The sequence below is a fragment of the Miscanthus floridulus genome, chromosome 18 (assembly GCF_019320115.1).
Source record: "Miscanthus floridulus cultivar M001 chromosome 18, ASM1932011v1, whole genome shotgun sequence".
NCBI classification, from domain to species: Eukaryota; Viridiplantae; Streptophyta; class Magnoliopsida; order Poales; family Poaceae; genus Miscanthus; species Miscanthus floridulus.
This window is the reverse complement of record NC_089597.1, coordinates 53,770,786-53,794,192: the sequence shown is the minus strand read 5'-3', so window position 1 is coordinate 53,794,192 and position 23,407 is coordinate 53,770,786. Positions and strand designations below refer to the sequence as shown.

At 46.7% G+C, this 23,407-nt stretch overlaps 2 protein-coding genes across 2 annotated transcripts; both read left to right on the top strand.

Moving 5' to 3' along the window:
- Positions 1–206: 206 nt before the first annotated feature.
- On the top strand, positions 207–1,529 carry LOC136523854 (protein trichome birefringence-like 19). The gene has a single exon (XM_066517395.1). It carries the CDS (start codon positions 207–209, stop codon positions 1,527–1,529), a length of 1,323 nt encoding a protein of 440 aa, XP_066373492.1.
- A 2,318-nt stretch (positions 1,530–3,847) lies between these two features.
- LOC136523144 (tetraspanin-8-like) lies at positions 3,848–5,316 on the top strand. Its single transcript, XM_066516927.1, has 2 exons — positions 3,848–4,726; positions 4,804–5,316. Exons 1-2 carry the CDS (start codon positions 4,211–4,213, stop codon positions 5,131–5,133), a joined length of 846 nt encoding a protein of 281 aa, XP_066373024.1. The 5' UTR covers positions 3,848–4,210; the 3' UTR covers positions 5,134–5,316.
- Positions 5,317–23,407: the final 18,091 nt, after the last annotated feature.

The window sequence follows — 23,407 nt, the reverse complement described above, 5'->3', positions numbered from 1 at the left end:
CCTGCGTGTCCTCCCACTACTTAAGCACTTGTCCCAGCAGTATTTCAACATTCTATAAGCTGCGTTGACTGACCATCAATCTCAAATTATAATCACGGATCACATTCTGCCCCCCCGCTAACTAGCACCCGCACTTGCGCTCCCGTGCAATGCGCAGAGATCGGTAGCCACTGCACTGCACCACGCCATCTGCTGGAAGGTCACCAATGAAGACACTCACGGTGATCCAATCCATTCGTGGCCTCCTCATCGGAGATCATCGCCGGAGCCGCCACGCCGTTCCCAAGATCAAGTCCGTTCCCGCCCTCGCTGCCGTCCTCTGCTTCGCTGGTGCCACGTTGTCGGTTCTTTTTCTCGGCCGCCCCTTCCAATGGTGGTCGCCCTCGCCCTCGCCCACGCCCACCTCCTCCTCCCTCAGCGCCGGCGGCGCCGGCGCCGCCTGCGACCCCACGCGAGGCCTGTGGGTGCGCGACCCCACCGCGCGGACGCACTACACCAACGCGACGTGCGCGTTCATCGAGGGCTACCAGAACTGCATGAAGCACGGCAAGCCAAGCATGGAGTTCCTGCGGTGGCGGTGGCAGCCAGAGCCAGACGGTGGCTGCGGCAAGCTGGAGCGCTTCGACGCGGCGCGGTTCTTCGGGCTCGTCCGGGGCAGGTCGATCCTCTTCGTCGGGGACTCCCTGGCCAGCAGCCACATCCGGTCGCTCGTGTGCACCTTGTCGCAGGTGGAGTCCCCGTCGAGGTCGTCGCGCTCGGCGGAGGGATTCGAGTACTGGCGGTTCCCGGCGCACGCGTTCACGGTCGCCTTCTTCTGGACGCCGTTCCAGGTGCGGTGGCGCCTGACGCGAGGGCCGCCCGAGGCGGTCGGGCCCGACCGGCAGGGCGAGGTGTTCGCTGGCCCCAGCGACCTCCACCTCGACGAGCCCGACGGGCGGTGGACGGCGGCCGCCAAGGACCACGACTACGTGGTCGTGTCCGCGTCGCACTGGTTCGCGCGCCCTGCCGTGTACTACAGCGGCGGCCAGGTCGTCGGGTGCCACCGCTGCGACATGGCTAACGTCACCGCGCTCACCCCGCAGTACGCGCAGCGGGCCGCGTTCCGAACCGTGCTCTGGGCGCTAGCCGGCGGGATGGAGGGGTTCAAGGGGACCGCCGTCCTGCGGACGGTGGCGCCGACGCACTACGAGAACGGCGGGTGGTTCGACGGCGGGGAGTGCACCGCCACGCGGCCGGCCGACCCCGAGGACCCGCCGCTGGAGATGGCGGAGCCGGAGCGCGACTTCTACGCGGCGCAGGTGGAGGAGTTCGCGGCGGCGGCGGAGGGCGCGAGGAGGAACGGCGTGCGGCTGAGGATGATGGACGTGACCAAGATGATGCTGCGCCGCCCGGACGGGCACCCTGACAGGTACGGCCACGGCCCCGGCGACCACGAAGGCTTCGACATCGACTGCCTGCACTGGTGCCTGCCGGGACCGATCGACGTGTGGAACGAGCTGCTGTTTCAGATCCTGGCCGGCCGTTATTAGACGCATTCATTAGACAAGGAAAAATCATTTTAATTCCAATGTTTTTGTTCTATCGAAACACTCGTTATTCGTGATGAGGCACACAAATATATATACTCGATTGATGACACAGGCGCTTAGGTCGGCTGTTCTTGGCAATTTGCACGATCTTCCCCTGTCCGTGTGAGCAATGCCAGGGCAATGCATCATAAACCGTCCGCAGCTGCGTTCATTTCCAGCGAACTAAATTAAGTCGGCCTGCAATCAGTTCGACGACTAAACACATTTTGCCATCGTCTACCTACGGAGCAAACCACGTTCGTCTGATTATATTCACAGACAACAGCCTCTTCGTTTTGGCTGGATTGACTTATAAGTCCATGACTGAAGTACTGCTAGCTAGTTTGGTGTGAGAAAAAAATATTGTTGGCTGGCTGATAAGCCAAGCTAGATACAGGTAGTTACAGGCTGCCGAACAGGCTGCAAGACTTGAACAAAACAGTATATGTACGCGCGGAAGCACGTATGCACGGCGTCCCAGCAGCCGCAGCAGCCGGTTGTGGCAGGTGAGTCATATTGCAACATGTACAATACTCGATCTACTTTTGAAACATCTAGATGAAACTTTTGCAAGCGTCTGAAGAAAGATAAAATACTTAAAACATGTGTTTGAAACACTTGCGAAAACACCTAAAAACACTTGAAAACTCATTGTAAAACATACATAACATCCTGACAAAAACACTTGCAAACATATGCGTGAAACATACGTAACATTCAAATAAAAACACTTGCAACATACGTCCTAAAAAATAGATAAAACATTTACAACAGACGCTTGCAACATACGTGTATAGCAATTGCAACATATGCAATATCCCGATCTATTTTTGCAACATATATATGAAATACTTGCAACATACCTCTGAAACAACTGCAACAATTGAAATATACGTTTGCAACATAGGGGGAGAGCTCCGGCCACCAGGGTGGGAGTCGGCGGCGTGCGAGCACTACTAGCACCGGCCGGCGGCCGCGCTCGTGAGTGCCCCTTGGCTCGGCCGGAGATGACCTAAGGCGCCCGGCACGTGCGCCTAGCCGCCATCTGCAGGGGCAACGACGGCGGCCCTGTGGCGGCGACAACATATGATTGGGGAAGAGGCCGGGGAGGCACTGCGCGAACTGAGGGAGGAGACAGACCTGGAGATGGGGAGGGCGAGACGTAGCGGAGAGATAGAGACAGGCGAGGCGAAGTGGAAGCCGCGTCCGAGTATTTCTAAAACTGTAATCATCATCGATGATAAAAGACCAATGTGATCTATTCTGTTTTATAAAAAATATTCACTTCTGCCATTAAGAAAAAAAACATTCCTAAATTCATATCTGAACTATTCACATATGTCATTATAAAAAAATAATTTAAAATAATCCATAAATTTGCATCTAAATTATCATACGTCAGCTATTATGAAAGATGATTTGAAATAATGCTACAAATTTGCTTCTAATTACCCTACTCTACCTCTACTTTTATAACATCTCCAACATTACTACCTAAAACATACCTTCTATTTTGTTTGAGTAGATAGTCCTTGTTTTCTATTGGTATGGTTCCTGGAGACCTCCAACAGTACTACCAAAAGAATCCTTCCTATTCTCTCTCTCCAATTTACCCTGGGTTGGCCCTCTGTCTTTCTTCATTTCAACTCCACAATTCAACCATAAAATATTATAAATGTGTATATTTGATCCATATTTATTTCCATTGTACGTTTCATTTACCATTTTTTTCTTCTTTTCTAATAAATAATTCTCTCTTATTGTCTGGTTTGTATTTATTTTGTGATTTTTAGACTCTAAAAAATTATATACTTGTTTAGGAATTTTTTTAAAGTCCAAATTCAGTACTTTTATTTAACAACTTGAAACAGATTAAGGATTTCAAAGTTCATTTGCAAATTGTTAAAATAGTATATTTGAAATGTGGAACTAGTAAATTTGAAATAATGAATCTTCTAAAGTTAAAAAGTATTCGTTTAGAATTTGTTGCATTAATAAATAACACCTTGGTTCCAACGGATTCGTCGGAAACAACTTTATGTTGACAAAAATATATTTCAAATTCATGAAACAACTTTCCCACTCACGACAAACCACATTGTGCCACCTGTCCCGCCTGCGCCTACATGCCGTGAAAACTGACGACCATGAACGACAGCAAGATGAACTAGAGCAAAAACGCTCCACAGTTTAAGGCCAGCCTCCTCTTGCACACACTTGTTGCCCTCGTCTCCCTCTTCTGCGTTTTGTCCTTGACCTCCTCATCAACCCCAAAACAACAGGAGAACAAACAACCGTCAAAGCTCACTCTTTTCTGCACAAAAAAGACATTCTTTCTCTCACACAAGCAGACAGAGTTACCACAACGAGCACCCACTACGTATCTACACTGCTAATTCTCCCCATCTCTTGCTCCAAATTAAACCACCAATCAAGAACCGCATCAGGATCAGCCAGAAATCCCAATCTTACACTGACGGCACAGAGATATATATCTGCATCTATCTGCATGTAGCATTATCATACCAATTGATCTCTACTACTATTACTACTACAGATGCAGCGTTCGTGTTTATACTCAGGTGGGCTGCAGTTTGCAAGTTAATTTGCAGCACGCAACCACACAGGTGCTGTCATCGTCAATGGCGAGGCTGAGCCACGGCCTCCTGGGCGCTCTGAACCTGGTGACGCTCCTCCTGTCCTCGCCAGTGCTGTGCGCGGGCGTGTTCTTCCTCACGCGCGCCACCACGGAGTGCGAGCGCGCCCTGCTGATCCCCGTCGTCGCGTTTGGCTGCGCACTGCTGCTGCTCTCGCTCGTCGGCCTCGCCGGCGCCTGCGGGCGCCGCGACGCCGCGGCGCCGTTCCTCTGGGTGTACGTGGTCTTCATGTTCCTGCTCGTCGTCGCCGTGTTCGCGTTCACCGTGTTCGCGTTCGTGGTCACCAACCGGGGCGCGGGCAGCGCCGTGTCCGGGCGCGGGTACAGGGAGTACCGCCTCGCGGACTACGCCGGCTGGCTGCAGGCACGGATCGCCGAGCCGGAGACGTGGCGGCAAGTCGAGAGCTGCCTCTCTCAGGCGCGCGTGTGCGGCGGGCGGCTCCGTGGTGACGTGGGGCAGGACGCCATGGAATTCTACAGGCAACACCTCTCGCCAATCCAGGTACACCCACATTGTGATAAAATCAGAAACGACCGTCAACTCGTGAGTTTCATACGTGTTCGCTTGCAACGGTGCAGTCTGGTTGCTGCAAGCCGCCGACGTGGTGCAGGTTCCGGTACGTGAACGCCACGTTCTGGGAGGCCCCGAGATCGGGGTCGTTGTCTCCGGCGGCAGCCAGTGACGGTGACTGCCGGGCATGGAGCAACGACCGGCACGTGCTTTGTTTCGAGTGCGACGCATGCAAGGCCGGCGTGTTGGAGACTGTCAAGAAGAAGTGGAAGACAGTGGCGATCGTGAACGTTTCCCTCCTCGCGTTCCTTATCGTTGTCTACACGATCGGGTGCTGCGCCTTGCGCAGCAAAGGTGGCAGTCGTTACCTCAATGGCGGTGGCCCTGATCAAACATGAGCCACCGGCGATTGGCCAACTCCAATCGACTTGAAAAAGGTTTAGGTTAGAAACCCAAGGTATCTTGATTCAAAGTTTAGAGTTGTACTACCGCTCTGTTCGATTTTGGGGAGAGGACGACCCTGAGTCCGACTCCCCGTGTGTCTCTCGGCTCACGGCTCAAGGCCACGTATATAAAAAGGTTATAATTTGTTTGGTGCCATTGCAATTCTAATGTTTCGGAATAAGAGTCATTGCTAGGATTGTAATATCACACTTCTAATATTATAAATTATATAATAGCATATCTTTAGAACGGATAGTATATAGGGCGTTTTTCGGCCCCGCTTCATCCCTATGGGTGACTTAGGTGGCAACTGTGCCCACATCTTTCACCACTCCTCACCCCTCCTCCCCGGTCACACTGCTGGCCGAGGGTCTGCTTGGCAGCAAGGAGGGTGTAGCATGGTGCCACACCATCTCCCTTCTCCTTTGGTTTTCTCCCCGCCTCCCACGCCCACCCACCCACACCACTCAAGCTGACCTTATTCTTCCCATTGTCACCGACATCGATCCAACAATTGGCGACAGTGGTTTCCTACATGGGCTAGTGGCACTTAAGTATGTCACCCTGGCATTGATCAGGTGCTCCCTCATCCATTGAGGTGATGTGCTGGAGGATCCATGTGTGGACGTTGCGAGTGAGGTGCGCTAGTAGTGCCCGTCGAAGGCCGGGTTGTGCTGGTGGTGTCTCCATCACGGTGTCGTGCGGTCTTTCTGCGGCTATTGAGCTTCGTGCCGTCATCATTAGTAGTGGTGGGCAGTATGTGCTCTGGCGGCCTTCTTGCAGTGGTCGTACTCCATCCCTGACGTGTCCTATGCTAGGCGTGTATTGTCTATCATCTTAGCGGTCGTGGGGGCTCTATCTTGATGGGCCAGGGCACCAGTCCTTCCCGAGGTGACAATCGGATCTCCTCCAGGTTGTGGCTTCCTAGATTCGTGGGTCGACCCTTCTGCGCTACGACTGGCCCTCTCGCCTCACCGCGCCCATCTCCTTGGTGGGCTAGGGGCATCTTCCAATGGCTAAGCGTGTGACAGGGGCGCCCGCTATGCGTGTTGTGGCATCTAGTGTTGAGGGGACTCCCACATGTCGGTGGCAGTGCCTTGCTACATGAATGGGGATTTTCTAAACCTAGATCTAGACATGTATGCAGTGGAGTGAAGTGATTTTGTGAACTATTAACACAAAATTTTAATAAATAAGAAACTTTCTCCTATGCTAATGCATTATTAGGAGAAGGTCCTATGTTAATGTTTTTCTAACTCATCAAAAATAGTTGCCATGTTGTATTGTGGTTTTTACAACCAGCTCTTATAAACTTTGAACAAATTAGAAGCATTTTAATTAATTTTTTATGAGTTAGTTTGACTTTAAATGTACATTATGTTTTGATGCATTTATATATTTTGGTTGAGGCTAAAGATGGATAGATCATGGATGTACATGAAAAGAAGGCATGGATTCTGTTTTATCTAAGATGTGAACAAATTTATTGAAGCCATTGAAAAGTATGTGCTGATTAAGAAGACAATGGATATATATTGTGCATGTTGTGACTGCCATAACCACATAATATTGCAAGATTCGAGTATGATCATCTCGCACTTAGTATCGAGAGGTTTCATAGGGAACTACACAATCTAGAACAATCATACTGAGAGACATACATCAAGCAAAAGAAACCAAGACATCGCTACACATGAAGTAGGGATTATGGACAAAGTGGGAGAAGAGTTCTACGATGCCAATCATGTTATTATGGATGATGGTAGGGGTGATGATGGTGGTAAGTGTCAGTGCGGGACCCACGGGATACCCCGCAAGAAAGGGAGAAGACCTAGTCTAATTAGGATTCTTCCCCTGTAATCTTAGTAGCAGTGTTACTCCGTAATCCTACTAGGAATTCCCATTGTAAACCGACTAGGACTCTGACCTCCTGACTATATAAAGGAGGGCATGGCTCCTTAGATCGGGAGTTCAAGAGAACAATTGTACACAACACAACGCTTCATAATCAATCCAACGCAAAAGCTAACACCGACTGGACGTAGGGCTATTACTCGATCTACGATCGAGGGCCTGAACCAGGATAAATCGACTGGCTCTTGCGTTAACCATCGAGTTCTGCATACGCTAAAACCCGAACATACTGCCCCAGGTACCCCCGTGGCAGGCTATCGGTGGTCAAACATCGACAGCTGGCGCGCCAGGTAGGGGCTTTCGGTGACTTTGCATCCAAGAGCTTGATGGACCTCGATGACATGATCTTCTCGAAGGGATCAACCTTCATCTTCGGTTCATGGATCTGCAAGGCAGGCGACGATGGCAAGCTCCAAGGCTGCTTCCTTGAAGATTTAGATCATCATCAAGACCATCCTATTTCGACGATAACGACAGATCAGCTTGCCGGAAGATTCGCACAGCTCGTAATGTCCAATCCGACTCAGTTTTCACAAATTCACGCATCCGATTCAAACTCAGGTTCCTCTTCCGAAATGAAGTCTTATCCGAGTTCTTTTCTGACAAAGCTCCGGAACATGACGTCAACCTGTCAAGAATACTACTCAGAGAACACCTAGAATACTTCAAACAAGTCGGATCCTTTTCTGTTCGGACTCCACAACATGGCAACCTCTTATCAGACATGGCACGAAGGACCCACTTATCCCATGCTTAGAATGCCGCTAAAGGGAGCCCAGGAAGGTCTCGTTTTAACCATAACATCTCAAGACTGCATCATTCACTGGCCAGATACCGTTCCTGAGGATGACAACACCCAACTAGTCGATGACACAACAACAGCAATTCTACCCTACTAAGAAGGAGATTCCATCCATGACTTTGAGACCTCTACTGAAGTTATCAACAGCTCTGGCTATACGGAAATCAACGACGATGATAGAACAACTCACGCTAGAGAAGTACTCATGATTCGCCGTCCTCGATCACCATTGATCCCCCAGAAGCACCCGATGTAAGATCTTCAGATGAATCTGAGTCCAACATATCACCATTTATCCAGGGGTACGATGGTGAGACTGAGAGTCAGAGGCAAGCAAGAGAAAGAAAGAACAAATTGAAACAAGGACGACAACGCCGTGCGAAATAGCAAAAAGACACTTGGATCAAATATGAATCAGACCTAGCTGAGTACAATAGAAGAAAATCAGAATGAGAGATCGAAGAAGGACGAGCAGCGAATACACCCTACGATAAGATCCGAGAAGCACTAGAAGAACTCAGGGCGACTTCACATCCCAATGAGAAACAAGAACAGCTCCGAGATTTCCTTTGATCAACAGTCTTTAAAACGAATGACGGAAAGGCGACATCTCATGAATAGGAAGATCAAAATCAAAGGAAGTCTGCTTTCGAGAGACTAGGACCAAGTGGAAGCCACAACGGAGAGAGCAGAAGAAATCACAGTCAAAATAACCGAGTCAAGCAACCAAGAAAGACCAGAAGCAGAGCACCTACTCGGATAGCCACACAAAACTACTCTCACCAAGACGATAGTTGGCAAGAAGGGGGTGTAGAATCGGAATATACAAAAGCCAGAACACATGATAGATTTCCCTGTTTTGCAAATAGACTGGCTTCGATTTGACTACCTCACAAGTTCAAACCATCCAACCACTCCAAGTACGACGGCAAGACCAAACCAAAGCAATGGCTCAGGATTTACTCACAATCAATTGAATTAGCCGGAGGAGACGATGACATCAAAACCTTGTTCTTTCCCATGGCCCTAGAAACCATGCCGCTTCAATGGTTTGACAAATTAAATCCCGGATGAATTAGATATTGGGAAGACTTGCAAAGAGCTTTCTGTGAAAATTTTGCAGGAATTATTACACATCCAATCACCCACGCAGAATTAAAAGGACTCAAACAGAAAGGAGGTAAAAGTCTTAAAAATTACTATCGACGATTTGGCGAACTACGGGCTCAAGTACACGACATCACACAACGAGAAGTAATCAAAGCTTTCTCTCATAGAATCGTGGCTAGATGGCAATTTTAAGACTTCTGCAAAGAAAACCCAAGAAATAATGAAGAGTTCAGAAGAACAATAGAAAAGATGATTACTGTAGAAGAAAAAACAAGAGAAAGATTCCCAGAAAGGAATAACAGAGACAACCCAGACAGGCAAAATCCTCAAAGCAACAGACATCAGGAGAGAAAGCGAGGTCCAGACAACATAGTAGCGATGGCTGACAAATCAAAGAAATTTACCAAGCCCAGAAGATATGACGACATTGAGAACATGCGTTGCCCTTTGCACCCCAACGGGAAGCACACCATCAGAAGTTGCTATACCTTCAACGAAAGATACACTAGAAAAGATAGCAAGGGAAACAATAAAGAAGACAATCAAAAAAAAGAAGGAGACAACCATGAGGACAAGGGATTCCAAAAATCCAGAGGGACAGTAGCAGTAATCTTTGCTAGGATTCAAGACTCTAGAAGCAAACATCAAGAAAAACTAGCGTTACAAACAATCATGGCCGCAGAACCTGCTACACCAAGATATCTCAACTGGTCAGAGTACCCAATCCAATTCTCAAGAGAAGACCAGTGGACCAGCGTAGGAAACGCAGACCATTACCCATTGGTTCTAGATCCAACCATTGCCGGTATGACTTTTATGAAAGTACTAATCGACGGAGGAGCCGGACTCAACATCATCTTTTCAGAAACTCTAAGGAAGATGGGACTACAACTCGCCGGGATGATCACACCAACAAGCACACCTTTTTATGGCATAGTACCCGGCAAGACAGCAATGCCACTTGGATAAATCACTCTACCGGTTACCTTTGGGACTCCCTCGAACTACCGCACAGAGTTCATCAAATTTGAAGTCGCAGATTTTGATTCATCATATCATGCAATTCTTGGGTGCCCGGCACTAGCAAAATTCATGGCAATACCACATTATTCGTACCTATTGCTTAAGATGCCAGGGCCTAATGGAGTTCTTTCTCTTCGGAGCAATTTAAAGCGCGTATTTGACTATGACGTATAGGTAATCCAAATTGCAGCAAAGGCACAGGCAAATGATGGAAGAAAAGAAATAGCCACTATCGCCGCAGAAACAAGCCAAGAAGAACTAGAGATACCGACTAAGAGACCAAGCATCCTAGCACCACCAAAAGAAGCCAACGTGAAGCAAATCAACCTAGGCACCGGTGATCCCCCAAAAACAGCAACCATCAGTGCCCACCTATTGGCAAAATAGGAACTCATGCTCACCAACTTTCTTCGGAACAACAAGGACTTCTTCGCTTGGAAGCCGGCCGACATGCCAGGGGTCCCAAGAGAGTTGGCTGAGCACGAAATTGATATCAATGAAGGCTCCAAGCCTGTGAAGCAATGACTATGACGATTCTCTCCTGACAAGAAGGCAGCAATTAAAAAGGAAATTGCAAAACTAATGGCAGCTAAATTCATCAGGGAAATTCTCCATCCGGATTGGCTAGCAAATCCAGTTCTGGTACAGAAAAAGAATACGGACGAGTGGCGCATGTGTGTTGACTACACAGATCTCAACAAACACTGCCCAAAAGATCCGTTTGGGCTACCACGCATTGATCAGATAGTTGATTCAATAGCAGGATCTGCCCCTATTATCTTTTCTTGATTGCTATTCTGGGTATCACCAGACCGCATTAAAAGAACAGGACCAAAGCAAGACATCTTTCATCACTCCATTCGGCGCCTACTGCTATAGGACCATGTTGTTTGGACTTAAGAATGCTAGAGCCACTTACCAAAGAGCCATCCAAACATGCCTCGGTGATCAGATCGGTGAAAACGTAGAAGCATATGTAGATGACGTGGTTATAAAAACAAAGAACCCGGATACACTGATTGAAGACTTAAAACAAACCTTTGAGAATCTAAAGAAGTGGAGGTGGAAATTGAACCCAAACAAGTGTGTATTCGGAGTTCCCTCAGGACAACTACTCGAATTCTTGGTCAGTCATCGCGGAATCGAAGCAAGCGCCAAGCAAATTCGAGCAATAACGGAGATGGGCCCTCCTTGAAACATCAAAGACGTACAAAAACTAACAGGCTGCATGGCGGCACTCAACCATTTTATATCAAGGCTCGGCGAAAAAGGGTTGCCTTTCTTTAAACTACTAAAGAAGATAGACAAGTTCGAGTGGACGGAAGAAACCAATGAAGCTTTCAAAAAACTTAAGGCATACCTCATCTCCTCACCAGTCCTCACACCTCCAAAGAAAGACGAAGACATGATGCTATACATTGCAGCAACTACTACTGTAGTCAGCACGGCAATAGTAGTGGAAAGGGAAGAAGAAGGGCGCGCGTATAAAGTACAACGCCCAGTATACTACATCAGCGAAGTACTGTCAGAATCAAAAATCCGGTACCCGCATGTGCAAAAACTACTCTACGCCCTACTGATCACTTCATGCAAGCTTCGTCACTATTTTGAAGGACACAAGATTACCGTGGTGACAGATTTCCCACTAGGAGACATCTTACACAACAAAGATGCAATAAGACGCATATCCAAGTGGGCAGTTGAACTCGGTGCTCTCAACATCGATTTCACCCCAAGGAAAGCAATTAAATCCCAAGCCCTTGCTGATTTTGTTGCCGAATGGATAGAAATTCAACAACCCGTATCAAGCGCCATCCTTGATTATTGGAAGATGTACTTTGATGGATCACTCAAGCTAGGCGGAGCCGGTGCAGGCGTCCTCCTAATTTCTCCAGATGGAAGACAACTAAAGTATGTCCTTCAGATATTATGGCAAGCCACCAATAATGAAGCAAAATATGAAGCTCTCATACATGGGCTAAGAGTGGCTATTACCCTCGGAATCAAGCGACTACTCATATACGGCGATTCAGCAGTAGTCATCAACCAAGTCAACAAAGATTGGGATTGCACCAAAGAAAACATGGGTGCTTACTGTGCTGAAATCTGAAAACTCAAAAAACACTTCTAAGGACTAGAAATTCTACATGTCCTGTGGGATTCCAACATTGCAGCAGATGTTCTTGCCAAGCTTGGATCCGACAGGGCAAAGGTCCCATCCAGCGTATTCATAGAGGAGTTATCAGCTCCTTCTATCAAACAACCTAGTGAGACAACCACAGAACTCACAGCCAAAGGCAACCAGATTCTGGTGATCAACACTTCATGGACACAGGTTTTTATTGATTACATCAAAGAGAATAAGTTGCCAGCGGAAAAACAGCAAGCCACACAAGTCGTCCACAGAAGCAAGAATTACGTCCTAGTGGGAGACAAGCTATACAGAAGAGCCGCATCATCAGGAGTACTCCTAAAATGCATCTCATTTGAAGAAGGCAAACAAATCCTAGACGAAATACACTCAGGCTGCTGTGGAAATCACGCCGCTTCAAGAACACTAGTCGGCAAAGCATTCCGCACTAGTTTCTACTGGCCAACCGCTTTAAAAGACGCAGAAGAACTCATCAGAAGATGCAAAAGTTGTTAGATGTTTGTAAGACAAGCTCTTGTGCCAGCCCACAACCTCATCTGCATTCCATCCGCTTGGCCTTTCTCTTGTTGGGGGCTGGATCAAGTAGGACCTCTCAAGAAAGCAAAGGGCGATTTCGAGTACATCTTTGTAGCAATCGACAAGTTCACCAAGTGGATCGAATACAAACCACTCACAAAATACAGCGCAGCCAAAGCGGTCAAGTTCATCCAAGATATTATGCACCGTTTCAGCATGCCCAATCGAATCATCACAGATTTGGGTTCTCCCTTCACAGCTATAGAATTCAAAAGTTGGGCATAGGATTGTGGCTTCAGTATAGATTACGCATTAGTCGCACATCCAGAAGCCAACGGACAGGTAGAAAGGGCTAATGGACTCATACTAGCCGGATTAAAACCAAGACTGCATGAAGAACTAGTAGACTATGGGTCAAAATAGATCGAAGAATTACCCAAGGTTGTATGGGGGCTATGGACTCAAATAAGCAGAGCCACCGGATACTCACCTTTCTTCCTGGTATATGGATCAGAAGCCGTACTACCCGCAGACCTGATCTGGACATCACCAAGGATAGAACAATACGACAAGGGAGAAGTAGAACACACCCGAAGATTAGAACTTGACGGCACATAAGAAGTCAGAGTAAACGCTACCCTGCAATTAGCAAAATACCTCCAAGGACTAAGGTGCCACTACAACAAGAATACCCAGTCTCGATCGTTACAAGTCGAAGACTTAGCACTAAGAAGAATACAAAAAACCGATGGACGCCACAAACTACTCAGTCCATGGGAAGGTCCTTTTATCGTCACAAAAGTCATCGGACCAGGCACATACAAGCTCATAACTGAAGATGGAAAAGAAGTCAACAATACATGGCACATCAGTCAGCTACGAAGATTCTATGCATAAAAACAACTCAAGGGAAAATATGTATACAAGACACAGGAGATCAACGTTCATGATCAACAAAAATAGCGCTATGTATCACTATAACACATCAATATTCATGATCAATAAAGATGATTATCTCTCGACAAGCATTTGTCTCATGGCCCTCTCCAAGTTGTTTCTAAAATGCAAAATGGCTGAAAATATGCCTGAGCATCCCGGCCGAGAGCAAAATAGCTGAAAAGACGCTTAAGCCCACCGATGAGGGTAGCTAACAAGCTAACACCTGAAATAAAATGCAAAATGGCTGAAAAGAAGCCTGAGCATCCCGACCGAGAGCAAAATAGCTGAAAAGACGCTTGAGCCTGCCGATGAGAGTAGCTAGCAAGCTAACACCAGAAATAAAATGCAAAATGGCTGAAAAGACGCTTGAGCATCCCGGCCAAGAGCAAAATAGTTGAAAAGACACTTGAGCCCACCAATGAGGGTAGCTAACAAGCTAACACCCGAAACAAAATGCAAAATGGCTGAAAAGACGCCTAAGCATCCTGGCCAAGAGCAAAATAGCTGAAAAGACGCTTGAGCCTGCCAATGAGGGTAGCTAACAAGCTAAAACCCAAAATAAAAAGCAAAATGGCTGAAAATACGCCTGAGCATCCCAACCAAGAGCAAAATAGTTGAAAAGACACTTGAGCCCGCCGATGAGGGTAGCTAACAAGCTAACACCCAAAATAAAATGCAAAATGACTGAAAATACGCCTGAGCATCCCGGCCGAGAGTAAAATAGCTAAAAAGATGCTTGAGCCCACCGATGAAGGTACCTAACAAGCTAGAACCCGAAATAAAAGCAAAACGACTGAAACTAAGCCTGGGCATAGACTAGAGCAATTTCAAAAGCAAGACCCTCCAGCTACTTGTACCAAATAGCAAGAGGCCCGGGGGCTACACTGGAGATACCCAAGAATGCAAACAAGTTGTTTACAGGGCACAAAAGAAAGCCAGACAAGCACTCGACGGATCAAGAAAGGTCGTCAACACAAAGATCTACATATAACGAGTTGTTTACAGGGCACAAGAGAAGGCCAGACAAGCACTCAACAGATCAAAAAAGGACATCAACACAAAGATCTACATATAACGAGTTGTTTACAGGGTAGAAAAGTACTCGACAAATCATCCGAGGAATAGGCAGCGCATTCAGGCAAAGAAGACATCAACAAAAAAGACCTTCATTCAAAAAAGAAGTATGATGTCATATTACAAGGCACGAGCATAAAAGTCAAATACATCAAGCCTCATCATCAGGAGAAGGGAGAACAATATTAAGATTATCTACTATCCTACTAGCTAAGTCTTTAACTTCAGGCTCCATCCTCTCAATAGCATCAATGTATTCTTGACTGTCAGCTTCCTCTGCTATCTTGGACAAAGGAGCCGCTGGAGAAAGAACCCAGACCTAGGCTAGAACATTCTTGGTACATAGTTGAGCGCACCTCTTCACAAACTCTTAGAAACGAGTCAGAATTCGAGGAATCAACTGAGCCCAAGATTGCCCGTCATCCACTGGAGTTCGAAGAACGTCGGCTACTGAACGAAAGGATTTCCACAAAGCCTTCCAGTTTTCAGTAGCCATCGCCAACTTGCCAGACAAGTCTTCAATAGTTTTTTTGGCCTGCATAAGATCTCTATCAACTCCATGCCTAATCAACTTAGCAAGCATGAGTTCCTCTTCAGCATGAGTAATTACCTCCTCGGCTTTGTTATGACTTATATGAACAAGAGTCTTCATTTCTTCAATGCCCTCCGAGAGCTTCTGCTTTTCTACCCAAAGAGCTAGACAAAACAGCAGATAACAAGTCAGCAGAAAGGAAAGTTTGAATACAGAAAGAAATAAAAAGAACCCTCAATACCATTGCACTCCTTCTTCACGGCCTCCAAGTTCTTCACGGCCTCCGAGTTCCTTCGAGCCTCCTAAAGAGCGACATCCCTCTGCTTCTCGATTTCAACAGCCCAGGCACGAAGAGATTTTTCTTCATCCTGATGCGTTTGACACTCGGCCTCCATCTCGGCCCGGAGGAGATCAAGATCAGCTTTCAGGGCGCTCACTTCTGAAGACAACTTTTTCTCATTTTCAGACAAGAAAAAGAAGCTGGTATGATCATGAGAGAAGGACTGAGCAAAAAGATACAAAGAAAAACAAAGAATAAGGACCAAAGAAAAGTGAACATCCAAAGAAGGAACGATGAAAAAGCTTACCTGGAGCTTTTCTCCAAAAGAAGTCGCAAGGGACGACAAGTTTCCCCAGGCAGCAGTTAATTTTGATAGCCGATGAGTGGCATTGAACTGCTGCACCACATCATCGGTAAAAGGTGGACCATTGGAGGCAAGAGAAGGAGAAGGAGAGGCCGGCCAAGGCAAAGAAGGAATGACCAGAGCAACCTCTTGGGAAGCCAAGGCCAATCCCTTAGAAGGACCTGACGCAATGGCCATGATCACCTCCGGGGCGGCCAAGTCTGCAGCAGCACCGTCGCCAGAAAGCTTCGTAGCCCCCGTAGCCACTTCACCAATAGTACGCTATGAGTCCTGAGGCTTAGTACTTGGTGGCATGATGGAGGGCTGAGAAGAAGTCGACGAAGAAACGAGAGAAGACGAAGGACTGAAAATTGATAAAAGAAATCACCGATGAGAACCAGAGAAAAGGAGAACAGAAGCAAAAAGACGAAGCCAGAATCTACTCACCTAGCCACCTTCTTCTTCACAAAACCAAAAGAAGACCTCGTAGGGGGACCACGATGGCAAATACGTCCCTGCCGCTTGGCAACAGGAGCGATATAGCTGATACCGGAGCCTCGGAAGAAGCTGGGGCTAGAGCTACAGAAGAGCTCGGCACCGGAGCTACGGAGGAACTCGGTACCAAAGCTACCAAAGAACTCAACACTAGAGCTTCAGAAGAAGCCGGCGTAGGAGCCTCAGAAGAACCCATACCCAACGTCCGGTTACTTCAAAAAGATCAAGACTAAAAGTCAAGACAAAGAGGAGAAATTCAATGGAAGGGGAATATGAAAACAACTCACCGCCGCATGATAAGGGGTACTTCATCATCCTCTTCCTCCTCAGTCTCAACCAAGGCCACTAGGGCACCCGCTGAAAAAAGAATAAAAGTACTCGGTTCAAGATAAAAACAAGAAAACAAAGGGACAGAGAGTATAAAATATGCTCACCTAAGAGCATGCTAGCTACAACTGGAGTACCTGGAGGAGTACTTGGCTTGCGAGACTTCTTGGAAGCAGGTAGGCCAGACAAAGACCCATCTGTTCGCCCCCTCTTCGAGACACTATGAGGACCGTGGGGGACTAGACGAGGAACATATTCTTCATATACATCAACAAATCCGGAAGAAACTCCAGGAAACGCTATGGAGATTGGGGACTTACTAGCTGCGGAAGCTCCAGCAAGTCTCTCCCCAGTGTTCGCCATGGTAGGGAGGACATCAAGAGGGATTGGGTCAACAAAGTTGCACCCAAATTCCTACAAAAAAGAATAAAACAACAAGACGAGGAAAAGTTAAACAAAAAAGGATACATCAAGAATACATAAAGTACTCGAACGAAGAGAAAACAACTTACAGCTAGAGGCGGGTTGTTGGCAGAGAACTCAGAGATAGTAAGCGGGACAACGCTTGCTCCTTTCAGCATCTTCTAGAGACACTTGAGTACCTCCTCATCGGTCAGCTCAAGAGCTAGGACCATGCGTGAAGGATCCTCAGCCCCAGAGTACTCGAAGCCAAGGTGCTCTCGCTCCTTCAAAGGCTGAACTCGGTGACGAAGAAAACTCGAGACAATGCCAAAACCGGTTAAACCCTACTATTTTAGCATACTAATCCTATCAAGGAATGGCTGGATTGCCTGAACCTCAATAGACGACACAGGGTTCTTATCCCATCGGTCATTAACCACGGGACTAGATCCAGAGTGGACAGCAAGAGAAGGGATCAGATTGGCGGCATAAAACTAGTTGGCACGCCAATCCCATACAGAATCAACCATGTCATAGTCAAAGAACTTGCTCTTAAGACCCTGGCGAAATTGAATCCCACAACCACCAAGAACACTGGTGTCTTCACGACAGGGTTGGGGTTTCAAGCAAAAAAAGTAACGAAACAGAGAAAGAGAAGGGGGAATTCCAAGGAAAGCTTTACAAAGATGAACAAAGATAGAAAGGTGAAGGACTGCATTAGGAGCAAGATGATTCAGGCAAATCCCAAAATAGCTGAGAAATTGATGAAGAAAGGCAGAGGCAGGAAGGCAAAGTCTAGCATGAATGAAAGAGACAAAAAGAACGATCTCACCAGGACCTAGAGCAGGGACCCGATGCTCGCCTAGAACTCTCCATTCAACAAAGGCCTTGCTCTGGATTAAGCCGTCGCTGATGAGCTCATGGAGCTGCTCTTCGGTTGTTGTCGGAGCCGGCCAAGACTTCTGGGCGGCCCTCATGGCCACAAACTCCTGATTCTCAATTTGGAGAGTGATGACTCCTCGTCCACGAAGGAAGACTGAGCCTTGCTTACGGTTTTCTTCTTACCCATGTACTGACGGAAGCAAAAAAGAAACTAGGGGAAGAAAAAACTTAGACAGCGGCGCTAAAGACAGCGGCGGTAATGGCGATGGTGGATGACTAAGAGCTAGGGTTTGAAGTTAAGAGAAGGGCAGTAAAGAAAAAGAAGATGAAGGGTCTTTAAATAGATTTTATAGCATTAAAAACGGCCCACCAGGCCTATTAAAGCACCGTGTGAGAACGCAATGGTCCATTTACTGACACAGCTAAAATGACGGAGGGCACAAATCCACACAATAGTATAATTCAACGGGCAGATTTTAGACTTATCCATCCAGCACTACTGCGGAGTTATCAGATAACTGCAAGAACAACCCGTCAACCAAGAAGAAAAGAAGGGTAACTTCACAAGGAATATAAGAACTCAATTCTTACGGAAAGAACTCGGGAATATCATGAACAACCAGAGCTACAGCATAAAAATAAATGACAACTCAGAAGACAAGATTCTTTCCATTACAAGCAACTTCAAAAATAGAAGATTACAAATCTTACAAGACCCAACGTACTCGGTACCACAAAAAGCAAAGTAGCAAAGAAGAACACAGATGCATCTAGGCTCTAGAATGACTACTTGTCCCAAATTGCTACTTAGAAGGACAAACCGCCATCGGCTACACTATTTTCTTCAAAGGACGGACACAGTGCATCCAAGGCGGAAATCAGCAGCACGGTAGGTCAACATGAAGCAGAGAAGGCCAGCAGACATCTGTCTACCCAAGACCGATGTGATGTTGGATTTGGTGTTGATCTGCACCGGATAGTCTCAAGACAGGCAATGAGGATCCACCCAGAACTACCAGATGAAGGAACGAAGTCCATATCACAAGACTTCCTCCAACTACCGCCACGTACAACCTGGTACAATGCTGTCGCAGGATTAGCCTACCTCTAATCCCTATCACAAGACTTCCTCCAGCTACAACAAGACACATAGGAACTACGAAACACGCTCGGGGGCTGCTCTACTTCACAAACTACCATGTTAATGATCATAAAGGTTTCAACAGAATGTTCAATGGATGAAAGCAAGCACTCCAGGAGGGTATTTATAGATCAAAAGAGCGATGCACATGGACTAGGAGTACTAACAAAATAAGCCTAACAAAGGACACAGTGAAAAGACAGGACTCAATAATGAAAGACTCAGGCGAGAGAGAACAGTACTCGAAGACGGGCATATTCGAAAGAATATACCGACATAGTACAACCCATGAACAAAAGGCATTCACACTCAACCACCACCATACAACTACATCTAACAACAGCAGACTACCATAGAATATGCCAAAACCTTGCTTCCAAGTTCTTCCTGAACAAAACAACCCGGATATATGCTCGGGGGCTGCAAAAGGAGAGGTATATAGTTCTATCAAACAACTTAGATTCAAGACCCTCCAACTTTTTGTTCCAAATAGCAAGAGGCTTAGGGGCTACACTCAGTGAGTGCACTTTTTTCTCCAAAAAAGCGCACATCACTCAGAATGCTTCTTCAAGATAGACGACTTCAGGACCACAAGACAAAAACAACCCGAACATAGTTAAATCAGAGCCCCTTTTTCAACAAAGAAGTCGAGGAGCCTTTCGATGAAGAATCAGGAAGGTTACAAGAAAAGACCCTCAAGCTCTTTGTGCCAAACAGCAAGAGGCTCAGGGGCTACATCCATATGGGAGTACTTTTTTCTTCAAAAAGGTACACACCACGCAAAGATCTCACGAAGCGCTACATGGTTTCAATCAAGAAAGCACTCGGATGACGCTTGTTCCTGCTCAATAGGACTTGAAGGAACAAGACGAGGCTTCTAGAACTCAACCATGAAGTGCTCGGAGGCTTGTCAGTGCGGGACCCATGAGATACCCCACAAGGAAGGGAGAAGACCTAGTCTAATTAGGATTCTTCCCCTGTAATCTTAGTAGCAGTGTTACTCTGTAATTCTACTAGGAATTCTCATTATAAACTGACTAGGACTCTGACCTCCTGACTATATAAAGGAGGGCAGGGCTCCTTAGATCGAGAGTTCAAGAGAACAATTGTACACAACACAACGCTTCATAATCAATCCAACGCAAAAGCTAACACCGACTGGACGTAGGGCTATTACTCGATCTACGATCGAGGGCCTGAACCAGGATAAATCGACTGTCTTTTGCATTAACCATCGAGTTCTGCATACGCTAAAACCCAAACATACTGCCTAGGTACCCTCGTGGCAGGCTATCAGTGGTCAAACATCGACAATAAGGTGATGGTGGTCAAATTGATGGTGGGGGTAAGGTGATCATGAAGAAGAAGATTCCCTTGACAAATGTTGCACCACAATGATGTGGAATTGATAACAAAAACTACCAAAGAGTTAGATAATTGGGAGACACTAAAGAGGGTGAGGAAGGTATGTTTGTATGTTTAGTCAAAGGGTTGTGAGAAATGTGCTCGGTGCTATGTTTCATGTTTGACCTACTAATCCTAAAGGTTAGCTAAATATCATTGTACCAACAATAGTTTCAACCACCTATTGCTTCTCTTGTCTAGTTTGCTTCCAAGCCAAACTATGTACCTACCAACAAATATCAAGCTAAGAAGCTTATTAATCTGTTGACAATGGGTGTGGAAAGAATACATGCATGTCCAAACCAATGTATTTTGTATTGTTGGGTGTTTAAAGACTTGTTGCATTGCCCAACATGTGGTGCTAGTCAGTACAAAAGGAATAGCTATTACTGTACGTGAGCAAGAGAATGTTCTTTGTTGAACGCATCTAAGCCCCAATTTGGTGATTTGGGATTTTGGTGATTGATGAACATAAGTATTATAACTAACATGTGTTTTGTAGTGGTATTCAAATTGTTGTTAGCCCTATGATGATTTGTCACAAGTGTCTTAGACTCAAAGATTTGGTATGACAATATGACATAAAGGATATTCGTAAAGACTAAGAACACAATAGAGCACATATAAGGTGCTTGGAGACATTTATTGTAGAGTGTATTTGGGCTTTGTTTTTTATTTGCCTATACTATTAATGGGGTCCAAGGCATTCATCTTATATTAAGGGGTTATGAGCAAGAGCATTTAGATGCACAAGAGGCTACCTCCTAATCAAGATCATGGTGGTAAGTGGCTCCATTGAAGTGGTTTTAAGTCTGACCCCAAAGAAATTAAATTGGTCGAGAGTAGACTTGAAATGGGCTTGAAAACATCATAAGAGTATATGCTAGATGATAGGGTTGATCTCTATCGGATCATCTGGCGATACTTTGCCCTAGGTAGTATAACTTTGTCCTAGTATTTTTAGGCATCAAAACAACTTCAAATAAAAAAGTAATGAACTAAAAAGTTGTAGATGTCCCCAAGGTATACAATTATCAAATAAATTTATCTTTATCCAAGCTCGTATATAAAACTTGTCATTTTTTAAATAAACTGTGCAGAAAATGATAATTCCACCAATTCATATGGCAATAATGAAAATTCCACCAGCGCTACTTCAACAAGTGGCAATAGTATAGTTTTGTAAATTTTTAGTTAGGACAAAAAATTTAGGAAACAAAAAAACAAAATATAAGAGGAGCAGGTCATGGGCTGTGGTGGGTCGCACGCTTCGGCACGAGCATGACCCACCGCACCTCAACATGCATTTGGTTCTGGGAATGACCATGGATAGGCTGGGTTGATCTCCTTTTTGGTAGTGCTTGGATGGGGGATGATTGGCGACGAGTCCATCCCAGAGAGGCCTATACTTCTCAGATTTGGGGCATCCTCGTCCCACAAAATTGAGGGGATGGGCTCGCCCCATTTACGTTGTGATGCTCCTTCTTTGTAGTGTTTGGATGGTGGAAAACTGGAGATATATATGACCCATCATAGAGAGGAATATAACTCTAAGATTTGGGGCATCCCCGTCCCACAAAATCAAGGGAACGACGACATGACAAGCTAGAGCTCTTCGGCGAGAGGGCACAGGCGGTGCAGCAAGCTCTGTCACTCTAGCATGCAGCAAGTTGAGCTACACTGCTCGATACCGATGATGGCACGGGGGCATGGTTACACAGTCCAATTGTGTCCCTAGATAGGCAGCATGATGAGGCTCGAGACAATAGTGGGGAAGGTGCAAGATGGCATCGGGGAAGGCGCAAGATGGCGTCAGGGACCCAACAGAGTGTGGTAATGAAGACCTACATGGGGCATGGTGGCACGATGACCCGTTTCAATGTGAGGGCCTAGAAGAGCGGCGTGGGATTTCTAGCCGGTGGTGAGGGAGGCACAATTCGATAGTGAAGGGGGCACGTGAGATTTAGGCCTTGTTTGGTTGTGCTATGTCTTTTGGAAAAGCTATTGTGAGCTGTGGAAAAGTAGCTGTGAGAAAAGTAGAAGACCATTTGGTTATGTAGCAGTGGCTTTTGGAAAAATTGTTGAACAGACCCTACATATCATCCCCACTCAACTCTCTCCCTCTCACTAACAACTAGACCCCACTCGTCAGTTTCTTCCTCTTCCTTCTTCCAACCTCCCTGCTCATCAGCCATGGTGGAGGGGATCTTTGGCTTGGGTGCACTGGTCTGGACCTCGTCGACCTCGCTCGACCAAGGATGCAGGGGCTGGGTCACCATCAGGATGTGCCACACCACCGCCGTAGGGAGGAGGGAGGGTCTGCGCCGCCGTAAGGAAGAGGTAGGCCACATCCTCTGCCTAGGCTAGGACCACTTGACCACTGGAGGGAGGGAGGTCGCCACAGCAGCAAAGCTCCCACACGCCGAGGCTAGGTTGAGCACAAAGTCAGAACTCCCGCACGACGGTCGGAGCTCACATGCCGGTGCTGGGGCTCGCATGCCGGTTGGATCTCCCACACACTAGGGCAAAGCTCATGCGGTACCTGGCACCCGCCATCAAGGTCATGCAGTTAGCTCACCGTGGGGGCACCGCCGGCCATGGCTGCCTCGCTAGATCTGGCAATGGCCGTGTAATGACTCAAGTTTGTTACAATAAATGCTCTCATTTTTGGACATCACCAAAGCAACCAAACTAGCTCCCACAGTGATCTCTAGCATCTAGATCAAAAGGATGGACACCCTTTCGATCAACTAGTCAAGTCAAGCCAAGTCAAACTCTGGTCAACCAAATGTTAAATGAGCGATCACCGTTAGGAAAAATCTCATGAGAACTTCAACAAGGATTCCTTATCTCCTTTGAAGCTAGGCAAGACATGTGTGAACCCTGAGATGA